General features: G+C 37.7%; 1 protein-coding gene across 1 annotated transcript; it reads right to left on the bottom strand.

The window, feature by feature from the left end:
• Nucleotides 1–7,512: 7,512 nt before the first annotated feature.
• Nucleotides 7,513–14,584, bottom strand: LOC149172477 (SKP1-like protein 1B). The gene is made up of 2 exons (XM_089427730.1): nucleotides 14,291–14,584; nucleotides 7,513–7,696 (listed from the first exon to the last, which is right to left on the bottom strand). Exons 1-2 carry the CDS (start codon nucleotides 14,582–14,584, stop codon nucleotides 7,523–7,525), a joined length of 468 nt encoding a protein of 155 aa, XP_089283856.1. The 3' UTR covers nucleotides 7,513–7,522.
• Nucleotides 14,585–17,030: the final 2,446 nt, after the last annotated feature.

The following is a 17,030-nucleotide window of genomic DNA, read 5'->3' as shown; positions in this document are numbered from 1 at the left end:
TTAAGGCTGTATATAGGGATCTTGGAATTCAGGATGTTTTTCTGGAATATGAGCGTACTAGTTATAAGGAGCTCATTTCTTCCATCAAGGCTCAAGAGAATGAATCTTTGCAGCTTGTGCTGAAGTCTTTACAAGCGACATAAGTAACATCTGAAATGTCAGTTGTTGGACTGCTTCCAGCAGCTCTTCAGGGTATTGATATCAGGGAAATGCTTACCGGTGCATCTATTATGGATGAAGCGACAAGGATTCCTGTGGTTAAAACCAATCCTGCAGCCTTGTTGGCACTATGCTGGTATTGGGCCTCTGATGGTAAAGGTTTCAAGGATATGGTTGTTCTTCCTTATAAAGATAGCCTGCTTTTATTTAGCCGCTATCTGCAACAGCTTGTCATGGAATCTCTTGGAAAAGAGTTTGATTTAGATGGGAACCGGGTCAACCAAGGCCTAACTGTATATGGGAACAAAGGAAGCACAGATCAACATGCCTATATTCAACAACTGAGAGAAGGAGTTCACAACTTCTTTGTAACCTTTATTGAGGTGCTCCGCGACAGACCACCAGGCCATGACTGGGAACTTGAACCTGGTGTTACTTGTGGGGACTACCTTTTTGGTATGCTGCAGGGGACAAGGTCTGCACTTTACTCAAACAATCGAGAGTCTCTGACAGTGACAATGCAGGAAGTAACTCCTCGATCAGTGGGTGCCATGATTGCGCTGTATGAGCGTGCAGTAGGGCTCTATGCTAGCTTAATCAATGTCAATGCTTATCATCAACCTCAAAACCGCGGGAAAAACTCGAGGCAAAAATATTCCTCTACACCATCCCGCAGGCTCGAACCTCAAACAGTACAATTTTCACCATTTTTCTTGGCCCTTTGATAGAAAAGATCCCTCAAATTACACAGGCAAGAGCAGCAGCCGCAGACCTTAACTTGCTAGATTATGAGATTCCTTTTGCTGAGCACACGGACGGTTCCAACCGGAGACTAGAAATCCGCAACAATACTCAACAGAAAATTTTTGTTTTCATGGCAACGGGTGGCGCAACAATTCTCAGCAGAATGGATTAAATTTTTGTTTTCATGGCAACGGGTGGCAGACATAAAACACTGAAACAATTCTCAGCATTGTATACATTATGAATTCAATATAAGCGGCGTTGTATACATTGTATATCCAATAACTGAACCGACAGTGTCCAAGGCATATACAAACAGCGTGTAAACAATGCATATACAAACCCGTTACCAGTTTTAATGCACTGCACATTCAGAACGATGATACCAGCTGCGTCCTCCACAATTCTTTGTCAGGCAGTGTTCAACAATCCAGCTGCGTATGGAGTCTCTCAGAACGGTGAGAGCGTTAGGTGAGAGAACGTTAGGTGAGAGAGCGTTAGGGCAGCACAGGCGTGGCAGAGACGCAGGACAGAGGCGTTCAAACACATTCAGTAACGCAGGTGAGAATAATCAGGTGAGTTGTCAGGCAGTAGAGGCGCAGGTGTAATGACGCTCTTTTTTTTTAAACGTTTATGACAGTCAGAGAGCGATTTTTGTATTCAGAAGAACAGGCAGGCAGAATTAATGGAGCGTTACAGGTAATGAAGACTAGGTCAGCACTATTCAAGGCAGCTCAGGCCGGTTGCTCAGGGAATAACAACATCTCATTTTTTTTAACTAAAGGATAAACCCTGAGAAAGAAAACTACACAGGCCACACATCATGGCTCTGATACCATGTTAAACTCACATGGACAGCAAAGACAATATGAAAGATAAAACATGCAATACAATTTTATTAACAAGAGATTTACGTTTATAGTACATTATGTGATTCTTGGGTTTCAGGTCCCAAGGTCTCTTGGACTGCTTTCGTCTATTCGGCTTCCACACTAACCCATTTAGGATTAGGTGTCCAACACATCTGAGAATGAGATGTCACCACCTTGTGAAAATGTTAATTCATCTCCCAAGTGCATGGAAATTTTGAATAATTGTGGAATAAGTACCCTAGTACATTTTGTAATGCATTTGACGATTGTGTGGATATATGTGAGATACATATGATTATGGTTAAAAGAATGAATCAAATTTTTGGCATCAAGCATAATGACTCTCCTTCAGATGAGAGAACTTCTATGTGAGAAAACAAGAGGAAGTTCTTATGTACTCATTGCAAGATGCATGGACATAACATTGAACGATGTTTGAAGTTACATTCAAAGATTCTTTCAAATAAAGGTAAAGAGATTGTGCTACATAACGCAAGGGAAATAAGAGGTGGTAAAGAAGACATAACAATCCTAAGCGACCTTCAAGACAATGATGATGAAAGAAGAGAACCCATAAGCCTAAGAGAGGCAAAGTTTGGGTATAATTTATTGTAAATTTGTTTTGTAAATTTTGTAATTACTTGTTGTCATTACCTATTTAGATGATTTTGTAAAGCGAACAATCATTAACTATGTTCAACAAGTAGAAGTTTTTCATTGATGTATGTATTTTCTTGTTATAGTCCACATGTTATAGGACTTTTATGAATGTACAAGATTTCCGTTCAAGGATGTCTACGTGTTTGTCATATGTTCACTCATACAAGTATTCGATTTCAAACTTGTGTGTATAGAATCTTTGTTTTCAAGATTGTATAAGATGACTATGTTTTGTAGGCAAGGTCAATCATATCATGCAACATTTTGCAGCACTGTACTTTTTATGTACAAGCTCACCTTGAAGACATTAAAGAAAGTTTATTTTTCTTTTTATTTCCAAGATGGAGTTAAGTTTTTCTTCAAAAGTTTAAATTCAATATGAACTATTTTTGAGCCATGTAAAGATCAAAGCAAAGAGAGTGTTCATATTCCACTCATCATTCTTTTGTTCTTGCAACAACAATAAGGATCTTCACTAATTTTTTTCCAAGACAACAGGTCTTCATGAAGAAGATAGGTGAAGTGCCTTGATTGGGGCTTGAAGGACACCAATTGAAAATTTTCCATTTTAGATTGAGTTTTTAGGTGTTTTTGAGTTCTAGCCTCTTTGTATTAACTAGGAAAGTAAACTTTTGGAGTCCAAAAGTTCCTAGTTGGGAGGTGTGATAGTTATTCATCTGGAAAACGATAGTTATTCGGACACGAATAACTATATTCTCCGTTCCCTGAGAACGAGTATTTCATAATTAAGGTTAAGACTGAATATCCGGAATAAATGGCAGATCAATCACACCTTGGTGATTGGCATTTCAACATCTTTTTCCTTTTCTTCTTGTTTAAAATGTACTGCGTTTCTAATCATTTTTTGTTCTCTGCATTTTGATAAAGGTTTTCTAATATTTTCTTTCCATTGTTGTGATTTTTATATTGATTGGCGAATGTTTTCTAAAAATGATATTGCAATTACAGAAAAAAGGCAAGCAGATTATAATTTATTTAAAAATAGGTTTTCTAATATTTTCTTTCCATTGTGATTTTTATATTGATTGGTTCTAAAAATGATATGGCAATTACAGAAAAAAGGCAAGCAGATTATAATTTATTTAAAAATATTAAACTTCATAGTTGAGTTTTTTTTAAATCCGAGAAGCGGTCAAGTTTGGAGTGGTAAATTCGTTACGAAGGTACCCAGTTAGATCTACTCTTGAAAGCCTTTAGCTGTTGGAATATTGAGAAATTTTAGAAAATAGAAGAACTGTATCCTCAGTAATTATATTATTACATATACAAAGCACTGGTTGAAACTTTATACTGGTAGACGGTGGAAGTTATTTCCACCAAACTCAACAAACGCTATAGTTTGGCCTTACGCGCAAGACAGAGGTCGATTGAAATACCTGTTTCGCCGCTGTCCAGGGGGATCACCTTCTATAACCTCTGTTCGCGGGAGCTCCACAGTGAATTTGTTCAATAGTTGGATTTTGAATTGCCCAGATTTGAGCAGATAATGTATGATGATGGTTGTTAAGGCGTTTATGAGCCTCCACGGAGGGTTGGTAAATGTCATTAATACACCAAAGTGGAGGCGGGCAGCTTGGCTGGCACGAACAGGGCAGACGGCAGAGTCGCAGGAGCTGGGTGACCCGTATTCGCCGGAGGTTGGAGATGGGATGCATGTAACATGCGGCATGATCCGAGATGCGATGACGTCAACCGGGGTTGTCACGAAGGTGTAAGGACATAGCATTTATAATGGTATAGGGTAAGAAATAGGAACTGCCGGATCTGACACCCTTCCTCGAGGCCTCCACCAAACTTACCAATCACAATGTCTTCAAAAAGCCTTCATCCAACCACTCAGGAGAGGGGATGGCAGGATAAACCGTTGAACATCAACCAAGCAACACCTCGGCAGCAGGCCTGGAATTTCAAATTCTTTTTGTCTGTGAAATTAAAATTTGATGACATTTTTGTATTTTTTTTACCCTTGGTTTTAACTAAATATGTGAGTCACTGAAAACTCTATTTTAATAATTTTTGTAAATTTATTCCACAGTACACAATAAGTCATCAAATGGAGGCTGATAATCACTGTTGTTTATAATGATTCTTGTTAGATTGAAATTGCAAATGTGTAATCTATCAGATTTATAACTCAAATTTATAGTAAAGCTATTTAAACAATAAAATCTTTGAAAAAAACTTACAATCCATGGACAATAAATAAATTATCTAGTGAAATTATAAATAAAATAAATCTTAGACCTATACCTGCAACCAAACCTGAGATCTGCATAACCTGAGATCTGCATAGTGACCATGGCAGGAGAAAGGGGTAATGAATCTCAACTTCCTTAAGAAACCTCTTCCCCATTATAGTTTAAAAAATCAAATCTTCGGGCCCATGCCCTGCAACCGACCTAATAAACAAAAGAAATCACGCGGTAGGTGTTTGATCTCCGTGTTCTGTGTGACAGGACAAGATTCTAACATTGATACTTGAATATATCTCTATATCGCAGACCGTCTCTCATTCCAAGAATCCTCTAATAGGGTTTAACTGTATGCCTTATCTTAATGTGGCATAATCATGGTTTTGGAAAATTCTAATTGCTTGTGATTTCCACATCTCCTGGATGAATGCAGGGAACCGAGGTCAGTTGCTTCCTTGCACCGAATAACGCATTTTAGTTTAATTTCATTATAAATTCTGGAATATTTCAAAAAACATTAATGCATATAAGTTAATTCAATAGTTTTTTTTTCAAATAACATTCTTATACACAAAAAAATCTATATAAATTTATATATCAGTTTCAACGCATATTTATGACTATTAAATCACATTATATTTATTGGAATGGGTGGTTTAATTAATAGATAAAATGGTTTTTTTTTCTAAATATTTTTTTAATTTTGTTCAAATTTTAAAGATATTTTTTAAAATTATAAGTGGCATTTTTTAAATATTTTTTTTAATGAGATTTTTAAAAATTGAGTGAATCCGTTGAAACTTACCACAAAGTCCTAACTGAGTAATTCAATTTCGACTAAAATTTCATAAGCTTAGAAAAAGTTTCACCTCAAAGTCCTAATCTTACCACAAAGTCCTAACTGAGTAATTCAATTTCCACTAAAATTTCATACGCTTAGAAAAAGTTTCACCTGAAAGTCTTAATTGATTAATTCAATTTGGACTAAAGTTTCAGTACGCTGAATTTTTCTTTTCATGGTGGGAGTCGGGACTCTGTTGGAATGTTCAGCGTTATTTTCAAAAGCAATCAAAATTTTATAGTTTTAATATTAAAAGTTATTTTTATTTTGAAATATTTTTAAAATGTGATATAAAGCAGCCCAATCAAACAATTGATAAAATTCCAAAAATAATTAAGATCAAATCAAATTCAAATTCTAAAAATATTCCGAAATCAAATCAAAACAAAACCAGAGTTAAAACTTTAATTAAGTTTATTGAAACTTCCCAAATGATGTTTAAAACTTTAATTAAGTTTATTGAAACTTCCCAAATGATGTTTAAAACTTTAATTAAGTTTATTGAAACTTCCCAAATGATGTTTAAAACCTAACTTATTAAGAATTAGAGGAAACCCATCTGATTCAAAATAAGAAGTTTGAATGATCCTTTCACCAAAATGCCGTAGGCCTGTTTAACACACCAATATAGTGCACGAAAAATCAATTTCACAGCGCAGTACTCACTGTTGGAACTTGGAGCGCTTTCAAGAAGAACTGAACAAAACAATTTGACAGCGTACTACTCATGGGTCCGTGGGGAAACTGAACAGTGCTCTCTGGTTAAAAAATGATGATATTACCGATACTCCCGGTGGTGACGTGGTCCCATACTCCTATTACGGATATTATAAATTTTTACGTTTTCTTTATGAAACTAGACGTCAAAATGACGGGTTGGAAAAATATAATGCACGTCTAACTTGACGTGGAAGATTTTTTCCCTGCGGTCAAATACGTTCTTAAATAAAAAATACGTCCTGTGGGACGTCAAATTCCAGACCTGCTCCGCAGGGACCAGCGGGAGGACCAGGGCTCAGCAATCCGCCCCAGACACGTGCAAACCAAAAACTAAGAAATACCAACACTAGAAATCAAAGTCCCTGAAATAGCTGCGTACAGGGTGTATATGCAAGAGCATGTCCTCATTTGCAACTTTATGAGCTTTTCGCAGGAAAAGAAGGCTCTCAACTGGTGGATACAACAAACATGGCGCCTAGCAAAAGAAAGCATCAAGCTGCGGCGATCCAAACTCTAAATTTATTCGTGCAACAATACTCTAAATTTACCGAATTCATCCTTGCAATAATAATAGCAAGGAAATTAAAAATATAAAAGCCATTCAGGGCACATAAATTCAAAACAAAATCAAAGTATCAAAACCTGGGATCCAAACTGAGGAATAATACTCTAAATTTAGCGAATTCATTTGTGCAAGGAAATTAAGATATTCAGGGCACATTAATTAAAAAAAATCAAAATATTAAAACCAGATAAGACATGTGAATTTTCTTTTAATAAAACAACATGTTCTACTTGCAAAAACAATTTTTAAGAAAAAAACAAAAAGTTCCAAACCAAATTGCATTTTCGTCAGTCCCCACCTTCACCTTCTAAATTACTATAGTAAAACATATACAAGCATGCCACACAGTTGGACCCATTCATTCATGCAATAATCCTCTAAACTGAGGCAATTCATTCGTGCAATAATACTCTAAACTCGGCGCATTCATTCGTGCAATACAAGGAAATCAGAAATGAAAAAGCCAGGCAGTGTATATAGATTCAAAAAAATTCAAAATGTTAAAACCAGTGCACATAGATTCAAAAAAAATCAAAACGTTAAAACCATGCAATTGGAGCCCATTTCACTACACAGTTCACAGAAATAGTTGCAATATTTATTAGAAGGAGTTGCTCCGAGATCTTTACAAAATTATTCAACCAGAACAAACCATTGGTCCAGTATTAGAAATTGACGAATCCAAACAAGAAAAAGTATACCACTAATAGTTTCGACTACAATAAAAGCAAACACCAATTCCCTAGAATCATTCAAAGGCCCACTGATTTTCACGCCTGACCTCCTCCTCCTCTTCAGGAGTAAAATCATTCCTTATGTTGAAAGTTCTACGTATTTCTTCTGGCGTTTTCCCTTTTATCATGTCGGCAACAGTCTGACATGCAAGATCTAGCAGATTTTTTATGTTTAGGTAATTAGCAGCCTGCAAAAACCCGGAAAGCTTAATAAGTCAAAATTTCTGTAAAATATACAAATGTATCTTTTTTTCAGAAGATATATTATATTGAGGGAATATATACAAAATGGACATGATAGATCTGAAAATATCGATGGATGATCATCTGAAAAGAGAGACAGACATAGAAGATCTGTTGAAACTGATAGATTTGCAGCATGGATCGCGTGTGAAAAAACTGATAGTCAAAATATATAGCATCTGAGGATGAAGAGAGAGAATCAAATTTGCAGCATGGATCGCGTGTGAAAAAACTGATAGTCAAAATATATAGCATCTGAGGATGAAGAGAGAGAATCAAAAGGGCTGCGAGCATTACTAAAGAAAGCGACGAAGATATTGCAGAACAATTACATGGAATGAGACTACACAGAGATTTCTAGCATTGAAGGATCTCAGAAATTAAAAAAACAATTAGTTGATGGAACATGTTGGAATGTTAATTCCAACTGCAGTAGGTTACAGGTTATAGGCGGACCGTGACAGCAATGGCAGCGCAGTGATCGTGAGTTTTCCGGCGTGGATTGACCAGAAAACGGCACCGGATTCTCTCGGGTTGATTTCAGGCGAAAGGAATAAACCGGCGATCGAACCCGAGAACATATAGGGCTGACACGTGGTTGACCCCTGACGTACTCCAACGTCACGTTCTCGGGAGGTAAACCTCAGCAGTTGTATGGTTTCCGATATCAACCTCCGCCGTCCGATCTCCTCGCGTGTTGTCAGCCGTCGATCTGTTGAAGGTGCACGGGCCTGCGTCAATTCAATGCATTGCGTGGCGTGTGAGGTTTTCCGTTGACCGCCGTGGAGGAAAAGCTGAGCCATTTAATGCATTTATGAAGGTTGGTGGAGGCCCGCCTTAAATAGTTATGGGCACATACGTAAGTTTTGGTGAGGCCCTTTTAATTTTGGATATGGGCTTGTGTCCCATGTGATTAAAAAAAGAGAGCGTTGACCATTTTTTTATAAAAACACATGAAACAAAACAAAACGTGCTCTATGGTTGTAATATGAGTTGTGCCTGCGTGCAAAAATGTGTGATGTTTTTTTTTGTTGAGGTGTAGTGTGGCTGCGGCAGCAGCGTATAGTGTGTGTGTCTTCACACATGGAGATATGTAAGAGCGCAGCAGCAAAAGACCAGTGAGCATGGGTCATATGTTTTATACATATGTGTTGATTTTTTTTTGAGAGCAGAGTGGAGCGAAAAGAATGGTGATGCACAGCAGTGCTATCCATAAATGAAAAACGAAGTGGAGCGCATGTGTTGTAAGTAAATTTTTTTTGTATTGAGTATGCATGGAAATGCAAGAGAAAAGAGCGCTCAAGCTTTCTTGAAATTATGAATGTAATTTACTGCATATGTGTAAAATATTTTTACAGCAGTAATGTAAAAATGGGTTTTACAGCAGTAAACCCAGCACAGTGAACTCTCAGGTGGAGAGAAAAGACAGAGTTTTTGTTTTTGCTGAATGCAAGTTTTTGGTAGATCCCTCTGAGTGAAAGAGGATGAATGTGTATCAGTGTTTTTGTTTTAATGAATTGAAATGATTTTATGGCTGTGTAATACTCTGTTCTGAGTTTTTTTTTGAAAGAGGTTCTCTGCAAATGATCCTGGAACAGTGGAAAGAGAGCATTGTCTCTGTGTTAGTTATTTAGTTGGTTTTGGTATTTTCCCCATTTAAAAATACTCAACAGTGGTATCAGAGCTAGTCCAGGCTCTTTGAAGACTCAAAGAAGCTGAAGGAAGGTGTTGTTGCAGCAGTCAAACCTCTCCAGCAGTGTGAAGTTTCAGCCAAAGGGATTCAGGTATTTCTCAAGTTTTTGAGTTATTATTGAAGAAACAGTCAGTGATTTAAAAAAAACACAGTCAAGTATTTGAAGCCTAGATAAGAATGGCAAGGTCAAAGAAGAAAGCCTCCAAGCCTGCTAAAAATGTGTCTCCCTCCTCTATTAAAATAGAAGACAATTTATTTGAATACATTTTGTTTGAAACCCCAAAGTTTGATGGAAACTTTGATGTATGGGAAATAAAGATGAGGGCTTTCCTAATGTCTGAGGGGATTGAAGTCTGGGAGTCAGTGATTGATGACAGCAAGATGGATGAAGAATCCATGGAGTATGATGCACAAGCAGTAAAACTAATCTTGGATGGACTGCCTGATTCTGTAAAAAAGAATCTAGGAAAATGTTCATCAGCAAAGGATATATGGGACAGACTGCATGACCTTCATGCAAAGGGAGCACTGACCATGACAATGAGTCAAGAAGAACCCATCATAGAAGCTGAGAATGAAAAGCTTGACCTCATCAAGCTTCAAGTAAAAGAAAGGGATGAAGAGCTAGCCAAGCTCAAGAAGGAGCTTGACCAATGCAAGAAGAAACATCATGAAGAAGTCATATCTATGACAAATCAGCTGAATGAAGCAAAGAAGCAGGCAGATGCCTTGACAAGTCAACTTGAACAAAGGCACATGAGAGTGAATAAGCTTGTAGAAGAGATTGGACAATACAAGGTAGAGGTCTCCTCCCTTAAGTCCGAACTACAAGAAGCCAAGAAGCGGGCACAAGGAGCTGAAAAGAAAGTGAAGAGCAGTCAAGCAAAAGATGAAGAAATCTCCAAAATGAAGACTGACATTATCTCCTTCAAAATAGTAGCAGCTGAAGCTACTCGTAGCAAGGAAGAAACTGAGGAACAACTTGCAAAGAAAAATATTGTATGTGAAAAGCTAGAAGAAGAGATTGTCCTCCTCAGGAAGAAGGTTGAAGGGATGAACAAAATGATGAAGAGCTCTCAAGCTTTGGATGACATGCTCAACTATCACAGATCTCCATCTGATAAATCAGGACTTGGGTATGTAGGTGAACCCTCAAACAAGGATGAGGATGCTTTAAGCAAAGGAGATGTGAAGAAGCCAGAAAGAGATGGTGATGCTCCTAGTTCCAGCAAAGGCAAGGAGAAAAATGAGGGCAGCAATAGAAGAAATCCTGCTCCAAGAAGAAAACCAGCTCCAAGAAGAAATGTAGCTGATGTCAAAGAGGCAAGATGCAATGGTCATCAACAAAGGATCTCAAGGCAGCAAGGCTTCAGAAGTACATCAAGAAAACCTCCATCTCCCAGGTACCAAAGTTCATTTTATGGTTATTGTTATTCTTGCTCAAACTTTGGTCATATGGCAAAAGATTGTAGAGCATTTCATAAAGATAAATGTTGTGGTCTTCGACAACCCACAAGAAACAACTTTAGAAGAAATCATGGAATGTTATTCATGAACAATGTTGAATGCTTCAAGTGTCATAACATTGGGCACATGGCACGAGATTGTAACTTGACATGGGCTCTTACACAAGCTAGTCCCACGCAAAAGAAGAAAGTTACACAAGTATGGAGAAGGAAGGAAAGGCAATCTGAAAACCCCTTGAACTCCCCAGTGGATCTAAATTTGTTTTGAGAAGAGTTTGCCAAAAGAAGACAAGCATACATTAAAGGGGAGCTTGTAATTTTTTTTTGTTTGTTGAACTATATTAACAGTCATTTGTTGATAGAGGATGTATTGCAGCGCAGCAGTTGCAAATGAAATCTTTGTTAATCCCTCTAAAAGGTAATATGCAGCAGTGATGAAATCAGCAATGTTTTTCTTTGTGTTTATGCAATATGCACAGAAATGCATAGAGAAGAAAAGATGGCAGCGCTGAAATGTAAAGAGCAGCAGCGAGATAAGAGAAAAATGCAAAGCATGGAGACCCTCATAGCAGTGGGAAGACAGAACATAAAACAGCAGTTTGGAAATTTTTTTTGGAGCACATGGATTAGAATGAACAACAGTTTTGAATTTTTGCATAGCAATGGAAGGTAGTTTCCTTCTATGTAATGTGAGAGAACATACTCACAACAGAGTGAGTACAATACACAGCAGTGAAAAATGTAATTTTTTTTATGCAATGCAGCATGCAAAGAAATGCATAAAGAAAAACAAGGACATCAGATTTTTAATGCACACTGGATGTATAAGAATGTGTGTGGCAGCAGAAAGCCAAAGGAATTGCACAGTAGTGTATTGTGTAAAAAAAAAAAAAAAAATGAAGACTAAGATTGTGTGAAGCAAGGGTGCATGAGAAAAGGCAGCAGCCTGTGTTATTTTTTGTAGAGAATGAAGTGCCAAGAGTATGGGCACACAGCAGTATGATGAAACAAAAGGCAGCGACAGTGCAAATTGCAGAGGCAATGGAGCAGCAAGAAGTTATGGGCAGCAGCATGATGGCAAGAAGGAGAAGCACACAGCAATGCAAATGTGAAAAATGCAGCAGCAAGAAGTTTTGAACAGCAGCACATGCAAAAGAAATTTTCCTTACAGCAGTAAAGGTAAATGTAATGAATTTGTTGTTCATTGAATTGAAATGCAATATATGCAACAGCAGTGAGTGTAAGAAATGTTTACACACAGCAGTGTAAATTTGTAAATTGGGACAGTGTAATTGTTCCAGAAAAGACAGAGTATTATGTCTTTGAAGAATGCACAGCAATGCAGAGTTTGCAAAGAAATGTAAGTGAAGTGCAGCAACACAACAGCAGGTGTAGACACAGCAGTGTGAGGTAGACACAGTAAAGAAGATGGCACAACAGTGCAGCAGAGAATATGCATCAGCATAAGAGAACATTGTAATGAGTTTGCACACACAGCAGTGCAATGATTGTTTGTTTTTGAAACTGCATGCAAAGCAGTGTCTGTTTGTAATCCCTCTGTTAATGAGGAAGGTGATTTTCAGCACAGTCATTTGGTGAAACCCTCTATGAAAGAGGAAGGTGCTTTTCAGCACAGTTTCATGGTGAATCCCTCAGTCAAGAGGAAGATGCTTTTCAGCATAGTGTGGTAAATCCCTCTATCAAGAGGATGATGCTTTTCAGCATAGTCACAGGTGAATCCCTCTGTCAAGAGGAAGGTGCTCTTCAGCACATTGTTATGGTGAATCCCTCTGTCATGAGGAAGGTGCTCTTAAGCACAGTTTTAGGTGAATCCCTCTATTAAGAGGAAGACAACTTTGTTGTTTGTGGAACTGCATCAGAAGCAGTTGGTGAATCCCTCCATGTGAGGAAGTGTTTGGGTAAGATTGAATGCCCAGCAGTTGAAATTAAAGGGGAGTGTTGGAATGTTAATTCCAACTGCAGCAGGTTACAGGTTACAGGCGGACCGTGACAGCAATGGCAGCGCAGTGATCGTGAGTTTTCCGGCGTGGATTGACCAGAAAACGGCACCGGATTCTCTCGGGTTGATTTCAGGCGAAAGGAATAAACCGGCAATCGAACCCGAGAACATATAGGGCTGACACGTGGTTGACCCCTGACGTACTCCAACGTCACGTTCTCGGGAGGTAAACCTCAGCAGTTGTATGGTTTCCGATATCAACCTCCACCGTCCGATCTCCTCGCGTGTTGTCAGCCGTCGATCTGTTGAAGGTGCACGGGCCTGCGTCAATTCAATGCATTGCGTGGCGTGTGAGGTTTTCCGTTGACCGCCGTGGAGGAAACGCTGAGCCATTTAATGCATTTATGAAGGTTGGTGGAGGCCCGCCTTAAATAGTTATGGGCACATACGTAAGTTTTGGTGAGGCCCTTTTAATTTTGGATATGGGCTTGTGTCCCATGTGATTAAAAAAAAGAGAGCGTTGACCATTTTTTTATAAAAACACATGAAACAAAACAAAACGTGCTCTGTGGTTGTAATATGAGTTGTGCCTGCGTGCAAAAATGTGTGATGTTTTTTTTGTTGAGGTGTAGTGTGGCTGCGGCAGCAGCGTATAGTGTGTGTGTCTTCACACATGGAGATATGTAAGAGCGCAGCAGCAAAAGACCAGTGAGCATGGGTCATATGTTTTATACATATGTGTTGATTTTTTTTTGAGAGCAGAGTGGAGCGAAAAGAATGGTGATGCACAGCAGTGCTATCCATAAATGAAAAACGAAGTGGAGCGCATGTGTTGTAAGTAATTTTTTTTTGTATTGAGTATGCATGGAAATGCAAGAGAAAAGAGCGCTCAATCTTTCTTGAAATTATGAATGTAATTTACTGCATATGTGTAAAATAGTTTTACAGCAGTAATGTAAAAATGGGTTTTACAGCAGTAAACCCAGCACAGTGAACTCTCAGGTGGAGAGAAAAGACAGAGTTTTTGTTTTTGCTGAATGCAAGTTTTTGGTAGATCCCTCTGAGTGAAAGAGGATGAATGTGTATCAGTGTTTTTGTTTTAATGAATTGAAATGGTTTTATGGCTGTGTAATACTCTGTTCTGAGTTTTTTTTTGAAAGAGGTTCTCTGCAAATGATCCTGGAACAGTGGAAACAGAGCATTGTCTCTGTGTTAGTTATTTAGTTGGTTTTGGTATTTTCCCCATTTAAAAATACCCAATAGAACATTGATTTACTGGAGAAGCCATCGGTAACTGTACTCAGAGGTTCCAAACGATTTGGTTGGGGTAATTCAGGTAGATTAGACCCCTCAAAACAACAAATAAGAAAAGCGATAGTTTGGTTCAAAGAATACCAAATAAGAGTTTCTGACAGAATACCAGGATAAGGTCGAATAAAGTCGCCTGATCGACTTTTACGAATTCTTCATCCCAAGTCTTGATTTCGTCCGCCGATTTCTCATGTGCGGGGTTCTGAGCATCGACATGGTACTTGCAGTATTGGATGACCTTCGAGAGTATCGCACTAGAAACGTTTGGCAGCGGAATAGCATTGGCGGTGCCAGTGTCCTCGATCATGTACTTGATGGTCTGAGATTCAAATGCCACAGCCTCAGTGACATCAAACAATTCGCCATCTGAGCTCTTCAAACTCACCTTGCTTTCCGAGGCCATGGCTCCCCAACTAAAAAGTTGATCCGAATCGAATAAAAGATGATCTGTTTTAGTTGATCTGAATCGAATAAAAGATGATCTGAATAAAAAGAAAGGACTGAATTTCTGTGTATAAGCGAAGAGAACTCCAGAAAGTATGAACGAACTTTTGCTCGATCAATATGAGATGAGCGATATGTGGTAAGGGCAATATATTTATAGCCTGATTGATTACCCAAATAACCATGCCATGTGCCATTCACTGCATTTTTTAAATATTTTTTCTTGACTCTAGTTAACATAACCCAAATATGGAGCTTTTAGGGTTTTCTTATTTTATTGTTTTATACCCTTCGATTCATGCTCCACCTATTTTATTTTAGTGTATTAGTGGGCCAAATTGCATCTGAAATTACTCTTTGCTAAAAACAGCTAGTACGTCCTGGTTAGCTTAAATGTAGTTAATAAAACAAAAGAATTAACAAAGACAAAAAATCATCATAAAAATAAAACAAATAATAAAATATTATACTATTGAATGTCATCACCAAAAAATAAAAAATATGATTAACTAATATTATTTATTGAGCCGAGGGATGTGTAAGTTTATCCGTCATTTGATCTCTTTAAAATAAAAATAAAAATTATATTGTAAACAGAAAAATAATGTTGGCTATAATAAGAAAAATAAGTAAAAATGAGTGCTGTTGGAATGCTCTAAATGAGTGCCTTCGAAAAATGAAGATACTGAGAAATCTGTACCAGAAAATCAATGCAGAGAAGAGATTCCAATCGTTCCCTCTGTATGGAAGAGACTTCCTAAGGAGATATTAGAGCTGGTCTTGGCCAGATTGCCACTGAAGAGAATCCTCAGATTGAGAACAATGTGTCACAGGTGGAACATATTATCACTGAGCAAGAGGTTTACCATACTTCATTCTATTCTCTAAGCCGTAAGTTTCAAGAAATGTGTTCTTGTTTGATGTCCTCGATGGTTAATGCAAAGTGAGCTCCAAATTTGACCATGAAGGTTGCAAGGGAATTCCATGGACCGAGGAAGAACACAGGTAAAAATTTAAGCCCTAGATACCTTTTCTCTCCAATAATTTTATTTTCGGCAATAATTGTACAGACCAATGGTATTCACTTGACTTCAGTCCATTGCATAGTTTGTTCCCCTGTTTTTATCTTATATATCAATATATTAAATTACTCCGACAGCTCTGTATTGATTTGGATTTCTGTTTCTTTGGGATTTTTAGAGCTTCAAAGTTTTAGTTGTTTGAGATTCGTTATCATTAGTTTATTGATTTGACCTATAAATTTCCTCTAGGTTCTATTCTAGTGGGCCTGTTATTAGAAAAACATTATGTTGCAAGTTTTCTACCTTTATCTCTGTGAAAAGGAAGTATATATTTATATTCGTTTGGATTTTTTGATGTTATTTTTTCTTTCACAATTTTTTTTTACTGCCATTCCATTTTTTGAATGAAAATAAACAAATTGGATTGAACCATTCAATTTTTGTGATGGTTTTCTTTATGGTGAATATTTTGAAACTTTTTAGAAGGATAATGCTTATGTTCCTCCTATCTGGTTAATTTCTTGAGGACCTATCCTAAAAACTTAATAAACAAATTTTAGGCCACCTAACTAAGGTTGTCACAACTGATAATTAAAATAAAAAATCGTTGCCAAAGTAAAAACTCTTAAAGTAGGTTTGAGGCACTCTAAGAGCCTGCATACATTAGTTGGAATTGATCAGATGTGTTCAGGGTTGAGACACTCTAGATCTTCTCTTAATGATCCAGGTGGCTCTAGGGACACACACAGGACAAAGAGGGCTTATGAACACTCGAAAATAAAAAATGGTCAGAATGATTTCAAACTAGGACTTGAGTGTATATATCATCATCCTGATCATGGCAATGTGAATAGTTCGTCAATCCGAGCTCGTATGAGCGAGAAAGAGCCAGTCAAAGTTCTGGTCAAAGTTGGGCTGTGGGCCAGGTTTGAGTGTCCTACAATTTGATTGACCCCAAGGCATGAAACTTAGCTCTCGAAGTGGGCTAAATTGTTGCCTCTTTAATTTGTCTAATAAGCCTTATGTTAGACAAATTTGAATAAATTGCCCTATTATTAAATAAATAAATAAATATATATATATATATATATATATATATATATATATATATATATATATATATATATATATATATATATATATATAGATAGATAGATAGATAGATAGATATATATACAAAAGCTATGTTTAAATATGGGCCGGTGGCCACGACCCTGCCGGACCCTCCATCGACCACCATACATTGTTCGTATTAATGGGGTGGGCGGGCCACCTCTGGTGAACCCGGCCCACATCCCTATCCACAAATGTACGCACAGTTAATGGGAGGTCTATGGGTATCGAGCCTGTGCCAGCCACATCGGCTGGCCCGCGACCATGCGG

This window comes from Pinus tabuliformis, chromosome 4_2 (assembly GCF_031772625.1).
Source record: "Pinus tabuliformis cultivar Carrire ecotype Pingquan chromosome 4_2, CPIR1, whole genome shotgun sequence".
NCBI lineage: Eukaryota > Viridiplantae > Streptophyta > Pinopsida > Pinales > Pinaceae > Pinus > Pinus tabuliformis.
This window is presented reverse-complemented; position numbering and strand designations above follow the sequence as displayed.